General features: G+C 41.3%; 1 protein-coding gene across 3 annotated transcripts in view; it reads left to right on the top strand.

The window, feature by feature from the left end:
* reck (reversion-inducing-cysteine-rich protein with kazal motifs) overlaps positions 1–16784 on the top strand; it is a 187003-nt gene that overhangs the window by 65413 nt on the left and 104806 nt on the right. For all 3 annotated transcript variants that reach the window (XM_043688962.2, XM_043688961.2, XM_087986055.1), the window contains 2 exons: positions 14110–14143; positions 14845–15042. In XM_043688962.2, coding sequence (XP_043544897.1) covers positions 14110–14143; positions 14845–15042 — 232 coding nt within the window. The remainder of the gene's footprint in view (positions 1–14109; positions 14144–14844; positions 15043–16784) is intronic.

The raw sequence follows: 16784 nt of genomic DNA on the forward strand, positions 1-16784 counted from the left end.
CCTTATTGCTACCGAGTGCCAGTGATGGAGTGGGTGGATGTTTGCCAATCAAATGAGCTGCTTCATCCTGGATGGTGTCAAGCTTCTTGAATGTTATGGGGCTGCACCTATCCACACATTGGGGAATTTCCATCACACTCCTGTTTGGAGCCTTGTAAATGGTGGACATGCTTTGGTGAGTTACTCCCTGCAGTATTCCTTGCCTTTGTCCTGCACTTGTAGCCACTGTATTTACATGGCAAATCCAATCTGTATTCTGGCCAATGAAAACCCACAGGATATTGATAGTAGTCAGTTCAGTGATGGTAATACCGTTGAATGTCAAGGGGCGATGGTTAGATTGTTTCTTATTGGAGATGTCATTGCCTGGCATTTGTTTTGCACAAATGTTACTTGCCACTTGTCAGCCCAGGCCTGGAGATTACCCAGATCTTGTTGCATTTGAATGCACTGCTTCAGTATCTGAGGAGTTGTGAATAGTGTAATCATTGGCGAACATCTCCACTTCTGACATTATGATGGAGGTAAGGACCTTGATGAAGTAACTGAAGATGGTTGGGCGTAGGGCACTACCCTGAGGAGCTCCTGTAGAGATGTCCTGGAGCTGAGATGACTGACCTACAGCAACAATGACCATCTTCCTATGTGCCTGGTATGATTCCAACCAGCGGAGAGTTTGTCTTTGATATCCATTGATCCCAGTTTTGATAAGGCTCCTTGATGACCAGAGCTGTCACTCTGACCTCATCTCTTGAATTCAGGTCTTTGTCCATATTTGAACCAAGGCTATAATGAGGTCAGGAGCTAAGTTACCATGGTGGAACCTAAGCTTGGTGTTACTGAGCAGGTTATGCTGCGTAAGTGCTGCTTGATAACACTGTTGATGACATCTTTCATTACTTTACTGATGATTGAGTAGAGTTGCATTTGTCCATTATTTGTGTACAAGAAATATCCGGGCAATTTTCCACATTGTCATGTCGATGCTAATGTTGTAACTGTATTGAAAGAGCTTGGCTAGGGACGCAGCAAGTTCTGGAGTGCAAGGTTTCATGACAAATAACAGAATGTTGTCAGGGCCCATAATCTTTGCAGTATCCAATGCCTGCAACCATTTTATTGATGTCACTAGGAGTGTATCAAATTGGCTGAAGACCAGTGCCTATGATGGGCACCTTTGGAGGAAGCCAAATGGGTCATCCACTTGCCATTTCTTGTTGAAGATTGCTGCGAAAGCTTCAGCCTTATCTTTTACACAAGTGAGTAGGCTCTTCCATCATTCAGGATTTCTGGAACCTGCTCCTTCTCCAGTGCATTGTTTTAATTGTCTACCATCATTCATGACTAAATATGACAGTACTGTAGAGCTTAGATCTGATCTTTTGGTTGTGGGATTACTTAGCTCTGTCCTTCACTTAGTCGTTGGAAAATGCGGTAAGTGGAGCTGTATGGTATGAGCAAATGAGTTGTATGGTATTCTGATGGAAGTGGACATCCTCACCAGTCCTTCTGAGATTGGAGAATAGCACCTGAGAGAAAACAAGTGTAGCCTCATTGAGGGCATATCCTGAACAGAGGGACTCTTGGTCAGCTCACAGCAAAATCCCAAAACAAAGCCAAGCCTCAGCCAAATGGTAAACATTTTCTTCAGGATCCAGGCCGGCAAGCCAATGTAGTTGCTTCAGACTCGAAACAGCAAAAGAGTCCCACTAGGCCGGAATTAAGTAAGAGAACTCATACCCTAGCATCCAGGAGAGTGTACATCCTGGCAAGTCCACCAATATCTGGTTTGTAACAGTTAAATTGCTGAGCAAAACCAATGAAAATAAAGATTTGGTTAAATGGTCACCTGGTTCTAATGGAGGTTAATACTGGTGCTGTCGTTTTAAGATTACAGAACCAGTTTTTATCAAAATTTGCTCTGGATTCCAATGCTCATGTTTGTGGAAGACCTTGGCTACACTGATAACCTATACCGGGGAACCTTTACAGATTAATGGTACAACTTCAGTTCTAGTCCGTTATGAGAAGCAGCTTGTTCAGTTACCACTGATTGAAGGAAAAGACTTCAGCCCAAGCTTGATGGGGTGAAATTGGTTGAGAAAAATTCACCTATATTGGTTCAACATTTTTCGACTAGAAAATGACTGAATGAGTCAAGTCCTAACTAAATACCTGAAGTTTTCGGGAAGGTCTAAGGACCATCAAAGGAGCCAAGGCCACCTTGCATATTGACCAGGAAGCATTTCTGCAAGGCCTCCTCAGTACCATTTGCCTTAGGGCAAAAATAGAGGCATAAGTTAAAAGGCTGAGAAGCAAAGGAATCTTCAAACCAGTATAGTTTGCGGAATGGGCAGTATCGGTCATACAGATTATGTAGCCCACAAGTCAGTTTGTCTTTGTGGGGATTTTAAACAAATGGTAAACCATTTTCACAGCTGGATAAATAGCCAATCCCTCACATAGAGAATTTATATGCAAAGCTAGTGGGGGCTGTCCTTCACGAAGTTGAACAGGAACCATGCATTCTTACAATTGCAGTTAGATGAGCATTCCCAGAAATATGCAACAAATAATGCCTGTAAGAATTTGTGCCAATATAAGAGACTGTCATTTGGGGTGTCATCAGCCTGTGTAATGTTTCGACAGACGATGGAGAGCATTTTACAAGGTCTACCCCAGATCACCATTTATCTAGATGGTGTGCTAAGAACAGGGCAGCCCGATAAGGAGCACTTGGAGAACTTGGATATAGTCCTTAGATGTTTCTCCCAGGTGGGCATATGCCTTAGAAGTGATCTGCTTGGACTACAGGATCAACAAGACTGGGTTATGCCCACTGGAAGATAAAGTGAGGGTGATTGAAGGTTTCCCAACTCCCATATCTGTATTAGAACTTAGGTCTTCCCTTGGGCTGGTGACCTATTACGGAAAATTCGTACATAAGCCGGTCTCCATCCTGGCACCTTTGCATCAGCTCTTAAAAAAGGATCAGCTTTGGAAATGGTCACGTAGCCCAGCCAAAGCTTTCGGAAGTGAAGAAACAGCTGTCATCCTCTCTAAGGTGTTGGCACACTGTGATCCCAAGCAAGATGTGGAATTGACATGTGATACCTCCTTGTATGATATCGGGGCAGTATTAGCTCATAGGTAGCCCAATGGAGAGGAACTCCCAATAGGATATTTATTCAGGACTTCAGCTAATGCAGAACGTAAATGTGTCCAGATAGAGAAGGAAGATTTGGCAGTCATATTTGGAGTCACTAAGTTCCACCAATATCTTTATGGATGCAAATTTGTAATAACAACAGATCACAAGCCCCTGGTAGGTCTACTTAAAGTGGACAAGGCAGCGCTGCCCATTGCTTCAGGCTGAATTTAGCGGTAGGCTTTAATATTAAAGTGCATATAATTACAAGTTGAACATCGTTTGGGAGGCTAAGTAGAAATGTTGATGCATTGAACTGCCTCTGGCAGATACACTGCTGATGGTACCACCAAAGTAATGGTTTTAAATTTTCTGGACATGCTTCCAGTCACAGCTGACTATATCAGACTTTGGATGCAGAAAGATCCGGTCCTCGCAAAACTGAAGCAGCTGGCGGTGATGGGGGAAGCCAAAGGGCTGTCACAACCAGGATCAAAACCTGTTTGGACCCGAGAGACCAGATCACAGTAGAGAACGGTTTATTATTATGGGGAGCAAGAGGTGATTGTTCCCTGCAAAGGCTGCTGCCAGATACTGGCTGAACTCCACAAGGATCATCCAAGAGGTTCCAAAATGAAGATTTTGGCAAGAAGTTATGGCTGGTGGCCACGGTTGGATGCAGACATAACTGCATTGTTGGGACTGTGCCCGAAGTACCAACAAGGACAAAAATTACTGTCAGACACTGCCCCATATTCATGGGAATGGCCATCCATAGAGTCATAAAGATGTACAGCACAGAAACATGCTCTTCTGTTCGACTCGTCCATGCCGACCAGGTATCCTAACCTAAATCTTGTCCAATTTGCCAGCACTTGGCCCATATCCCTCTAAACCCTTCCTTTACATATATCCATTCAGATGCCTTTTACATGCTGTAATTGTAGCAGCCTCCACCATTTCCTCTGGCAGCTCATTCCATACATGTACCATCCTCTGCGTGAAAAAGTTGCCTCTTAGGTCCCTTTTATATCTTTCCCCTCTCACCATAATCCAATGCCCTCTACTTCTGGACTTTGTCGATTTACCATGTTGCTCATGATTCTATAAACCTCTATAAGGTCACCCCTCAGCCTCTGATGTCTCCATGGAAAACAGCCCCAGCCTATTCAGCTCCTCCCTACAGTTCAAATCCTCCAACCCTAGTAACATCCTTGTAAATCTTTTCTGAATCCTTTCAAGTTTCATAGCATCCTTCCGATAGGAAGGAGACCACAATCGCACAAATATTCCAACAGTGGCCTAACCAATGTTCTGTACAGCTGAAAAATGACCTCCCAACTCCCATACTCAACACCTTTAATGGGCTTGATTTTCTTTGTCATTGTTGACACCCACTCAAAGTGACTGGATGTGCGTAGAGCTCTTTCGTCAAACATGGGTATGACGATAGAAAAACTGTGTGCATCTTTTGCAATGCACGAGCTCCTGGTCACAGATAACAGGCCATTGTTTAGCAGCCAGGAATTAGAGTGTTTCCCAAATTCGGATGGTATTCATCAAATAAGAAGAGCTCCTGACCATCCATCATCCAATGGTCTGGCAGAAACAGCAGTCCAGACTTTGAAGGCAGGTTTAAAGAAACAGCCTACAGCTTCACTAGATATGAACTGTTCCGGTTCCTATTTGAGTTTGCTCGTGTAACTACAGGGATAGCTCCAGCGGAGTTGCTAATGGGGAGAAGACTGCATACCAGGTTAATTCTGATCTTCCAGACCTGGGAGGAGGGGGGAGGGTGAAACAGCAACAGGAACACCGGTGCTGGTCACAAGACTCTGCTAAGTGAGAGATGCAATTTACTTCAGTGGGTGAAGTTTGGTGCAGGAACCAGAGGAAGAGCCCTGCATGGGTCAGCGGCATGGTCGAAGGGAGGTCAGGTTCAGTGATGTGTAAAGTTCAGGTAGGTGTGATGGATCTGAGCAAGCACCTGGACCAAATGAAAGCTGCAAACTCGCAAATGGTGCCGGTACAAAACATGCCTGGCTCCTCAACTGCCTTTCTGACCGTTGTGGAACACATGGGTTCTCCCTCTCCGCCTTGAAGCCTTTTCTGCCAGAGGAGGAGAATAATTTTTTTCTGAGATGCTATTGAGTGCAGGAGGCAAGCTACTGTGCATCACACACCACCCATATCAGAGACAGAGTTTCAGGAACCTGATCTTATTCTAAAATGCTCCAGGAGGAGCTACAAAAAAAACAGCCGATATCCTCATACCCATGTTTGACAAAAGAACTCTATGCACACCCCGTCACTTTGAGTGGGTGTCCACAATGACTAACAATGTAGTGATTGTAATGAGGTTGGTCAGGTTGTCCTCATCGAATATGGGTTCCATGATTGGGGGCTGCTAATCTCGCCCAATCAGGGAGCTCTGACTGAGAGATATAAACAGGAAATTGAGAGACTCTGTTTACGCTGAGAGCTGACTCTGAAGAAGCTGGATCAGGGTCAAGTGCTCTCCCTGTATAAATAAAGGATGACTTGGTGAAGGGATATCAGCCTCTGTGGAGTTATTTCAATGCTCATCTTTCGTTCTAGTGCTGACAAAGGCCTGTCTTCATATTATTGGCAGATGGGGTGGAAAACACAAGTCATAAAGTCTTTACAGCATGGTAAAAATGCCCTTCGGCTCTGTGTCCATGCAGATCATCAAGCATCTATCAATTCTCATCCTATATTCCAAAACTTGGTCTGTAGCTTTGTATGCTATGCTGTTTCAAATTATCTTTTAAATAATACAAAGATGTCTTGAGGGTTCTTGCCTCTAGAGACTGCACAGTGTGTTTCAGATATCCAGCACTATCTGGATAAAACTTTTTCTTCAAGTTCACTCTGAATCTCTTGTTCCTTACTTTAAAACTGTACCCCTAGTTTTGACTCATTTTACTAATGGGAGAGGAATTGTTTCATCCTATAGATGCTCCTGAGAACTTTGTACATGTCAATTAGGCTTCCCCTCAGCTTTCCCTACTCTGAGGAAAGCAACTCCAGCCAATCTAGTCTGTCTTCACAGCTGCATTGCAATGGCCCAGGCAACATCTTGGTGAAACTTTGCACACAGGACTCCATATGTGGCCTACGTAACATTTCAACACCTCCATGATAACCACCTTGTACTTGTCTTCAGTGCCTTGACTAATAAAGGCAAGTATCCTATATGCCTTCTTAACCACCAAATTTACCTATCCTGCTGCCTTCAAGGATCTATTGACATGCAGACGAAGGCCACTCCAATCCTCTATAAATCCTAGGGTCTCACCAATCAACATCTGCTCCCTTGCCATATTAGTCTTTCAAAAATGCATCACCTTTGACTTATTAGGATTAAATTCCATTTGCTGCTGTTCAGCTCATTTCACCAATCCATCTATATTGTCTGGAAGTCTAAGGTTTTCCTCCTTGTTATTTACTATGGTACCATTTTTTGTATTATCTTCAAATTTATTGGTCATCCCTCCTACTTTTGTGTCTAGATCATTAGTATACACTGCAAATAATAAGAGACTCAACAGCTTTGGTACACTAGGCTTCCAGTCATGGAAAACATCCTTCAACTATCACCCTCTGCTTCCTGCCACTGAGCCAATTTTAGACCCAGTGTAACAAATTATCCAGGATCTTTTATGCTAATGGATGCCTACCCAGTCTGCCAAGCAATAGCCTACTGAATCCATGAAGACTACAAAAACTTCAAATGTGTAGATAACCTAGAGGAGTATAGAAAATACAGGGATCAAGTTAAAAAATAAAATGAAGAAATTAAGGAGAGATCATGAAAAAATACTAACAATCTCTAGATGTTCTACCAGCATATAAAGAGCAAAAAGATAGTTAAGAAAAAAGGGGGATGTATCAGAGATGAAAAAGGGAACTTGTAAGTGGATATGGAGGATATTGGAAAATTTTTAATTGAATATTTTTGTCTCCATATTCACAAAGGAATGGGTAGCAGTGTGAAGTATTGGACACAGTAATCAGAGAGGAAGGCAAAGGATGTACAGCATGGAAACAGACCCTTCAGTCCAACTCGTCCATGTCAACCAAATATCCTAAATTAATGTAGTCCTATTTGCCAGCACTTAGCCCATCTCCCTCAAACACTTCCTATTCATATACCCATCCAGATGCCTTCTAAATGTTGTAATTGTATTAGCATCCACCACTTCCTCTGCCGGCTCATTCCATGCACGCACTACCCTTTCCGTGAAAAACGTGCCCCTTTTAAATCTTTTCCCTCTCACCCTAAACCTATGACATCTAATTCTGAATTTCCCCCACCCCAGAGAAAGGACCTTGTCTATTTACCCTATTCATGCCCATTATGATTTTATAAATCTATAAGATCACACCTCAGTCTCCGATGTTCCAGAGAAAATAGCCCCAGCCGATTCAGCTTCTCCCTATAGCTCAAATTCTCCAACCCTGGCAACATTTTTATAAATGTTTTCTGAACCCTTTCAAGTTTCACAACATCTTTCCTCTCGGAGGGAGACCAGAATTTCACACAATATTCCAAAACTGGACTAACCAATGTCTTGTGCACCACAACATGACCTCCCAAGTTCTATATTCAATACTCTAACCAATAAAGGAAAGCATACTAAATACCGCCTTCACTAACTTATCTGCCTGAGACTCCACTTTCAAGGAGCTATAAACCTGCACTCCAAGGTCCCTTTGTTCAGCAAAACTCCCCAGGACCTAAACATTAAGTGTATAAGTCCTGCCCTGATTTGCCTTTCCAAAATGCAGCACCTTGCATTTATCTAAATTAAACTCCATTTGCTACTCTTTGGCCCATCTGATCAAGATCCCATTGTGCTCTGAGGTAACCTTGATTGCTGTCCACAACACCTCGAATTTTGGTGTCATTTGCAAACTGATTAACTGTACCTCTTATGTTCACATCCAGACATTTAAATGATGAAAAGCAGCAGACCCAGCACCGATCCTTGTGGCACACCACTGGTCACTGGCCTCCAGTCTGAAAAGCAATCCGTCACCACCACCCACTGTCTTCTACCTTTGAGCCAGTTCTGTATCCAAATGGCTAGTTCTCCCTGTATTCCATGAGATCTAACCTTGCTAACCATTCTCCCATGAGGTGCCTTGTTGAATGCCTTACTGAAGTCCATATTGATCACTACTACTGCTTTGCCCTCATCAATCCTCTTCGTTACTTCTTCAAAATACTCAATCAAGTTCATGAGACATGGTTTCCCATGCAAAGCCATGTTGACTATCCCTAATCAGTCCTTGCCTATCTAAATACATACAAATCCTGTCTGTCAGGATTCCATCCAACAACTTGTCTACCACCAATGTCAGGCTCACCGGTCTATAGTTATCTGGATTTTCCTTTTCATCTTTCTTAAATAGTGGGACCATGTTTGCCAACTTCCAGTCTTCTGGCACCTCACGGTGACTATCGATAATCCAAATTACTCAACAAGGGCCCCAGCAATCACTTGCCTTGCTTCCCTCTGAGTTCTAGGTCTGGGGATTTATCCACCTTTATGCATTTCAAGATATCCAGCACCACCACCTATGTCATATGGACATTTTTCAAAATGTTAGCAACTATTTCCCCACATTCTATATCTTCCATGTCTTTCTCCACAGTAAACATTGATGCACAATTGTCGTTTAATATCTCCCCTCTGCTGTTCCCCACACAGGCTGCCTTGCTGATCTTTGAGAGGTCCTGTTCTTTGCCTAGTTACTCTTTTGTCCTTAATGTATTTATAGTGTGTGTGGCTTCTTCTTAACCCTATTTGCCAAAACTATCTCATGTTGCCTTTTTGCTGTCCTGATTTCCCTTGTAAGTATACTCCTATTGCCTTTATAATCTTCTCAGGATCCATTCAATCTCTCCTGTCTATACCTGACAAATGCTTCCTCCTTTTTCTGAACCAAAACCTCAATTTCTGTAGTCATCTGCATTCCCTACACCTACCTGCCTTACCTTTCACCCTAGCAGGAATATACTATCTCTGGATTCTCGTTATTCTCACTTTTGAAGGCTTTCCATTTTCCAACCATCCCTTTACTTGTGAACATCCGCACCCAATCAACTTCTGAAAGTTCTTGCCTAATACCGTCAAAATTGGCCTTCCTTCAAATTGGGACTTTAACTTGTAAATCTTTTCCATAATTATTTTAAAACTAATAGAATTATGGTCACTGGCCCCAAAAGTGTCCCCCCACTAACGCTTCAGTCATTTGTCCTGCTCTATTTCCCAAGAGTAGGTCAAGTTTTGCACCTTCTCTAGCAGGTACTTCCACCAACTGAATCATTTTCTTGTACACACTTAAATTCCTCCCCATCTTAACTCTTAACACTATGGCAATCCCAATCTATGTTTGGAAAATTTAAATCCTCTACCATTACCACCCCATTATTCTTACTTTTAACTGAGATCTCCTTATAAATGTGTTTCTCAATTTCCCCATGACTGTTGGGGGGTGTCTATAGTACAATCCCAATTAGATAATAATCCTTTTCTTATTTCTCAGTTCCACTCAAATAACTTCCCTGGACTCAAATAACTTTTTCCTCAATTGGAGGAGTTGGTATCCTTGCACGTGGATGAGTCACCAGGGCTGGATGGATTGTTCTTTAGGAGGTGAAGGAGTTCAGGGAAGAAATAGCAGATTGTCTGAGGATTATTTTCTGATCTTCATTAGTCATAGGTGAAGTTCTAGAGGACTGGAGGAATGCAAATGTAGTTCTATTGTTTAAAAAGGGTGTAAAGGAAATGCCAAACAATTATAGGTCAGTTAGTCTGACTAGGTGCAAATTGTTGGAATCAATTCAGAGAGATTGAATAAATTTGTCACTTATCATGGACTAGTCAGGGATAGTCAGCATGGCTTTAAGGGAAGGTTGTGCCTTACAAATTTGATTAAAATATTTTCGGAAGTGACAAGAAGGATTGGTGAGGATAGTACAGTGGATGTTGTCTGTGTGGATTTTAGTAAGGCATTTGACAAGGTCATGGCACACCCATCTAAAAAATAAAAGCCCATGGGATACAGGGTAATGTGTTGAATTGGATCCAAAGTTGATTTAGTAACAGAAAATAAAGGGTAATAATTGATGGCTGCCCTTGCAAATGGAATGTTGCTTCAAGTGGTGTTCTTCAGGGTTTGCTATTGGGAGCCCTGCTGTTTGCTTTATGATTTGGCCTTGAATGTGGAGTGCGCAATTGGAACATTTGCAGACGACACAAAAGGTGGCCGTGTAGTGGATAGCTGTAAGCTCCAAAATTATATTGATGGGTTGATGAAGTGGGGCAGGAAAATGGCAGATGGAATTCAACCCTGCTAAATGTGAGGTAGTGTGTTTAGTGAGGTCAAACAGTGGGAATCATAAACGGGAATACACGGTGAAGTGTAGATGAAGTGAGAAATCTTGGCGGACTGGTCTGCCCTAAATGCAACTGTAAAGGTAGATGAAGTTGTAAAATAGACATGTGGAATGGATGTCTAATTGGCAGAGGTATAGAGTACAAAATTGGGTTGTAATGATGAAACTGTATAAGCCACTAGTGAGGCTATAACTGGAGTATTTTGTGCAATTCTGATCACTAGATTATAGGAAGGACATAATTGCTTTTGAGAGAGAAGGCTTACTAGGATATTACCAGGGCTGGAGAATTGTAGCTACGAGGAAAGATTGGAGAGTTTGGGGTTGTTTTCTTAGAACAGGCGACTGACTGTGTGGAGTTTGCACGTTCTCCCCGTGTCTGCGTGGGTTTTCTCCGAGTGCTCCGGTTTCCTCCCACAGTCCAAAGATGTGCAGGTCAGGTGAATTGGCCATGCTAAATTGCCTGTAGTGTTAGGTAAGGGGTAAATGTAGGGGTATGGGTGGGTTGCGCTTCGGCGGGGCGGTGTGGACTTGTTGGGCCGAAGGGCCTGTTTCCACACTGTAATCTAATCTAATCTAATCTAATCTAATCAAAAAAGAAGGCTGAGGGGTGACATGATTGTGATATACAAAATTGTGAGGGCAAGAGACAGAGTAGGCAGGAGGAACCTGTTTCCGTAGGCAGAGAGTTCAACAACCAGGGGTCATAGATTCAAACTAAATAGCAGAAGGAGACATGAGGAAAGATTTTTTTACAGAGGTTAGTGCATTTCCTGATTTGTTGGTGGAGGCAGAGACTCTGAACTCATTAAAATAAAAGTACTTGGATCTGTATCTTAAATGTTGTAAGCTGAGGACTATGGACTGTTGACCGGAAGGTGTGATTAGCAAGGGCATCTGGGTGTCTTTGGATCAGCGTGGATGAGATAAGCCAAATGGTCCCCCAGCCCCCCTTCTGTGCTAAATCATTTATATGGTTTTGTGATCCATCATCTGCACCACCCTCATTTATGCATTTAGTTACTTCCGCTCAAATTTAAAATTTAATAGACATGATCTCCCCCAGAAAAAGCCATGCTGACTGTCCTTGGTTAATATATACCTGCCCAAGTGGAGATTAATTTTAGTCCTCATAATCTTTTCCCTACCATTGATGGATTCACTGGCCTATAGTTTCTTGATTTTATGCTAATCATCCTTCTTGAATATTAGTATATCATTAGCTGTCCTCCAGTCTTCTTGCACTCCTTGCGAGGCCAGAGAGGTTTTGAAAATTGATATCAGAGCCCCTCTTCATAAATCACCACCTCGATTTAAGTTTTAGTATTGTAACTGAAAAATTGAATGATTCCAGCAGGAAATGTCTTAATGGGGTGACTGTCTTGAGTTATTTTTGGTATCCATGGAATAACAATTGTTGAGAGTTAGTGCTGGAAAAGCACAGCAGGTCAGGCAGCATCCAAGGAGCAGGAGAATCAACATTTTGGGCATAAGCCTTTCATCAGGAGTGAGGCTTGTGTGCCAGGGTGGTTGAGAGATAAATGGGAGGGGGTGGGCCTGGGGGGAAGGTAGCTCGGAATGTGATAGGTAGACAGAGGTGGGGGTGGAAGTGATAGGTCAGAGGGGAGGGTGGAGTGGATGGTTGGGAAGGAAGGAAGATGGACGGGTAGGACCGGTCAAGGGGACAGTGCCGAGTTGGAGGCTTGGGACTGGGATAAGCTAGGGTAAGGGGAAATGGGGAATTTGGTGAAATCCACATTGATTCTGTGTGGTTGCTGGGTCTCGAGGCGGAAGATGAAGCGTTTTTCCTCCAGGTAAGCGTTTGGCGATGGAGGCGGCCCAGGACTTGCATGTCCTTGGTGGAGTTGAAATGTTCAGCCACGGGACGGTGGGGTTGATTGGTGTGGGTGTCCCAGAGATATTCTCTGAAAAGATCCAAAAGTTGGCATCCTGTCTCCCCGATGTAGAAGAGTAGGAGAAGATTAGGTGATAGGCAGCTGAGGGGCTCAGGTGCAGAATGACTGAGATGCTAGTTAAATGGATGAGTGCTTCAGGTTGATTGGTGTGTCAGATTGGGGTAACAATGGTATGAATTAAGAGAACTACAACTAATGGTAAAAGCAACTTTTTCAAATCAAATTCAATGCACTTGTAATAAGATCGTCATGACTTCAAAGTAAAAAAAGTGACTATAGATGTTCAAAGTACTTGAGGGTTGAGTTTCCCTTGTAGCTATGCTCTTAAATAGCAGATTGTTAGAATGCCTACTTCCTGTTTTCCTTCGGAAAATCTATTTTTAAATAGTGATTGCTGATGACTTAGCAATCAAGGGATATTCTCTGAGATGATCTCTGCTGCTGGATTCAAGGTATCTTGGACGGTTCCTTAATAGGAAGCTCCTGTCTGGAAATCTCCAGCACAGAAGTCATCAAAAGGTAATGGGCATTTTTCAAATATGATCATTGTTGAAATAGGATTTCCAATCCAGATGAAATATCTGGGTCAGTTTGATTTGTGGCATTATTCTTGAATAACATTTAAACTTTGACTTCTCAGTCAGTGATTTTAATTCTTTAATTCCTTTTCTATTGTTTAAAAGATAAATAGTAAATTTGTTTTTATAGTCTAGCTTGGAAAGTAAGTTGTATATTTTGTACAATTTATTGACTGTGGTTAAATGATTCCCTTGTGTTGATGCTGTTGAAATTTTCACTTTTAAACTGTCAATATTCAAGCCAAATATGCATTTTAAACTGATTTAAATTGATTATTTTTTTATAGGTATTGGCTGTGACTGCTTCAAGATCTTCCCTCTGTCTCTGAGGTCTTTTATCACTACTTTTTCTTCTTGTGCAGCCCTATCTTTTTATCAAAAAGTTACTGTCCTGACTATAAATTCTGCTTCTCTTTGTTCTTACAATCTGGATATCTGTTGATGCCATTCCCATGTTCTGCTCACACAGCTTTTTCTTTGGTTCTTGCATAGCTAAGCATATTGTTTGCTTTATAATTATATCCAATTTTGCACTCTTTACATTGACATTTATTTTGAATATTTTAATTTAAAATGAAATATTTGATATATGTGTGAAATATGATTTAATAGTCTACTTATTTTGTTACAGAGATGGGCTTTATGTAATTCTTAAAAGACTGGCTCATGATTGTATATTTGATATATAAAATGCATGTTGCATATTCTTTTGTCAATCTACGAAACTTAATTTGTCTAATTATTCAGTGTGTGTGGATGAGTTCTTGGCTGAAGTACCAAGGTACTACTGAGATTAGCCCTTGTTGGGGATGGGGAAATGGTGATGGGAAAGAAGCGATGAAGTGAAAACATCCTTTTTTTTGTATACTTCCAGTAGCTGGTTAGAAATATACTATTGTTGATGCCATGGCTAACCTCTATTTTAAAAGAGGAGGTAGAATAACTTTGAGAGACTGGTTTATGTATGAAGCACTTTTTCAGAGAACATATTTCTGTGACTGTTGTAGCTAACTTATGCATTACTTTTTTGTATTTCAGACTGCTTTTTACAGCTGTGTGAACAGAAATGAGAGTAAGATCATTTTTATCCTAAAACATGGAAATGATGCTGATGAATGTAAAGCTGAGTTATTTTAATGTTTCCTTAAATGTATTGAGGTGGAATATGGTGATTTAGTTTAATTATTAACCTTAAATCTGCAATCTGTAAAATGCTTTCAAAGTTAATCCAGCCCAAGTAACAACTGAAGATTGCAAAACTCAATACATGGAAAGCAGACTATGTAATTACAAAGCAAACAGGGCATTGCATAATGTTTAGCCAGATATAGAAATACAAAAATTGAGATTTTGCCATGGACTGTGCTTGTGTAAATCACCAGAGAGAAAAGTCTTAAAAGGTAAAAGATAGCCCTGCAAATCAGTAGAATTATGGACAGAACTTGTGCTGCAAGTCAAGTTAAAGTGGGCTCTGTACCACTTTATTTAGCTGGACTCTGCTTTTAGCAAGTTCCTGTCCAGCTCACTTGCATTGTATCTTATACAGTATAGCTAGCAATAATGAATCAGTCTTGTAATGCAGACATCTTAAATGAAGAATGGATGGTCACAGCAGACTATTGTCAGAATTATGTTTTCTAAGTAACATTGCTCAAAGTACTGAACTTTGAAGTATTCTCGTTTTGTTGTAACCCTAGTTCTTTATTTGCTCAATATCTTCGAACTTAAGGATATTTGGCTGAATGATTTAATATTTCTTTTATTGCATTACAGAGGGATCCCTGTGTTGCAGCTATGCAGGACGACACACAAACTGTAGAGAATATTGCCAAGCTATTTTCCGTACAGATTCTTCTCCCACACAGTCACAGATTAAAGCTGTAGAAAACTATTGTGCCTCCATCAGCCCACAGCTTATTCAATGTGTTGACAACTATACTCGTTCATATCCAATGAAAAATCCCATTGATAGTGAGTATTAATCTTTTAACCTATTTCAGTAGTTGTTAGAGCAGATGCCCTCTAATACTGTTTATAATTGTCTTTAGTCTTGTAGAGAGCACGCATGCCTTTGTTGCCAAAATGAACTTTCCATTCAGCAGCATTTGCTGCTTCCTCCACTGCCCTTCCTAAACAGCCATTGGCTCTATTATATCCCCAGAGCCATATCCATGCCTACGATCATTTGCATCTTTTCTCTGCGTCTCAGCAGTAGGCCATTCAATCTCTAGAGCCTGTTCTGCCATTTAATATGATCATGGTTGATCTTATTGTAACGTCAAATCCACAATCCAATGACCTTTCACTTCTTAGTTGACAATAATCTGATCTATGTCAGCATTAAAAATGTTCAAGCACTCTGCTTTCATGATCTTTTCATGAAAACAATTCCAAAAGAACTCTACCCTCTGAGCAAAAAAGAACAATTTTATCTTTTTATTAAATAGGTTACTCAATTTTTAAAATGATCTCCAATTCTTGTTTATCTTATAAGAGAGAATATTTTCTTTACATCCAGCCTATCAAAGCCTCAGAATATTTGTTTAAATAAAATTGCAGCTTATTCTTTTAAGCACAAGCAGGTACAAGCTTACCCTATTCAACGTTTCTTCATAAGACAACCACTTTGTTTTAGATATTAGTCTGGTAAATCTCCACTTAATTGCTTTCAACAAATTTACATCCTTCCTTAAATAAAGTGACCATTATTATACAAGGCATTCCAGATGTGGGCTTGCCCATGACTTGAACAATTTAAGCACAACACCTCTACATTTGCATTCAATTTCTTTCATAATTATTAAATTCTATTACCTTTCCTAATTACTTGCTGGACCTGCGTATGAACCTTTTGTGATTCATCACTAGGACACCCAGATCATTCTGCATCTCAGAGCTCTGCAATCTCTCACCATTTGGTTAATAAAGAACAAAGAACAGTACAGCACTGAAATAGGCTGATCGGTTCCCAAAGCCGTGCTGACACATGACTCCCCCCACCTCCACCCCCCCCAAACCCACACCTCTCCTCTTTATCCCTCAGCCCCGACCCACAAGCCTCATTCCTGATGAAGGGCTTTTGCCCAAAACGTTGATTCGCCTGCTCTTGGGATGCTGCCTGACCACCTATGCTTTTCCAGCACCACACTCGCAACTGCAATGCACCAATATTTGTGAACAACAACCAAATTTTATTAAGCACAGTACAGTACAAGATTTGGAGAAACCCTGAACATTCCTCACATGCTTATGAGGCATGTCCAGGGAAGCTCTCTGAACAAAGGAAACAGCCCTTCCTTTATACAAAATCTTTACATCAGTTAGTAATGCCCACAAGACAACCCCCAGCCACTCCCTTACAGTCACACGCTACTCAAGACACAATGCAGTGACCAACTCGCCTCCAGAAACATTGTAGTGCAAATCATCCCTTCATGGCCATGTCCGGTGTGTATTGTATTTTTTCAATTACAGGGAGTAGTCAGAATTCCAACTTTCATATTCTTATTGAATGTGAATAAGTGTTGATGACAATTTAAAACATCTCTGAATGGCAAGGGATGGGAATGTAAACCTTCCACATTCCTCCTAAGACAAAGACACACCGCCCTATCCCCCGGGCATGCAATTTCTTGCAGGTCAGCAGAAAAATTAACTTTTTAATATCACACCATCTCCTTTAAACATTGATCCTTTTACCTTACACTTACGAC

Source organism: Chiloscyllium plagiosum, unplaced genomic scaffold (genome assembly GCF_037043375.1).
Source record: "Chiloscyllium plagiosum isolate Xiang-an unplaced genomic scaffold, Cpla_swu_hap1 HiC_scaffold_4, whole genome shotgun sequence".
Taxonomy (NCBI): Eukaryota; Metazoa; Chordata; class Chondrichthyes; order Orectolobiformes; family Hemiscylliidae; genus Chiloscyllium; species Chiloscyllium plagiosum.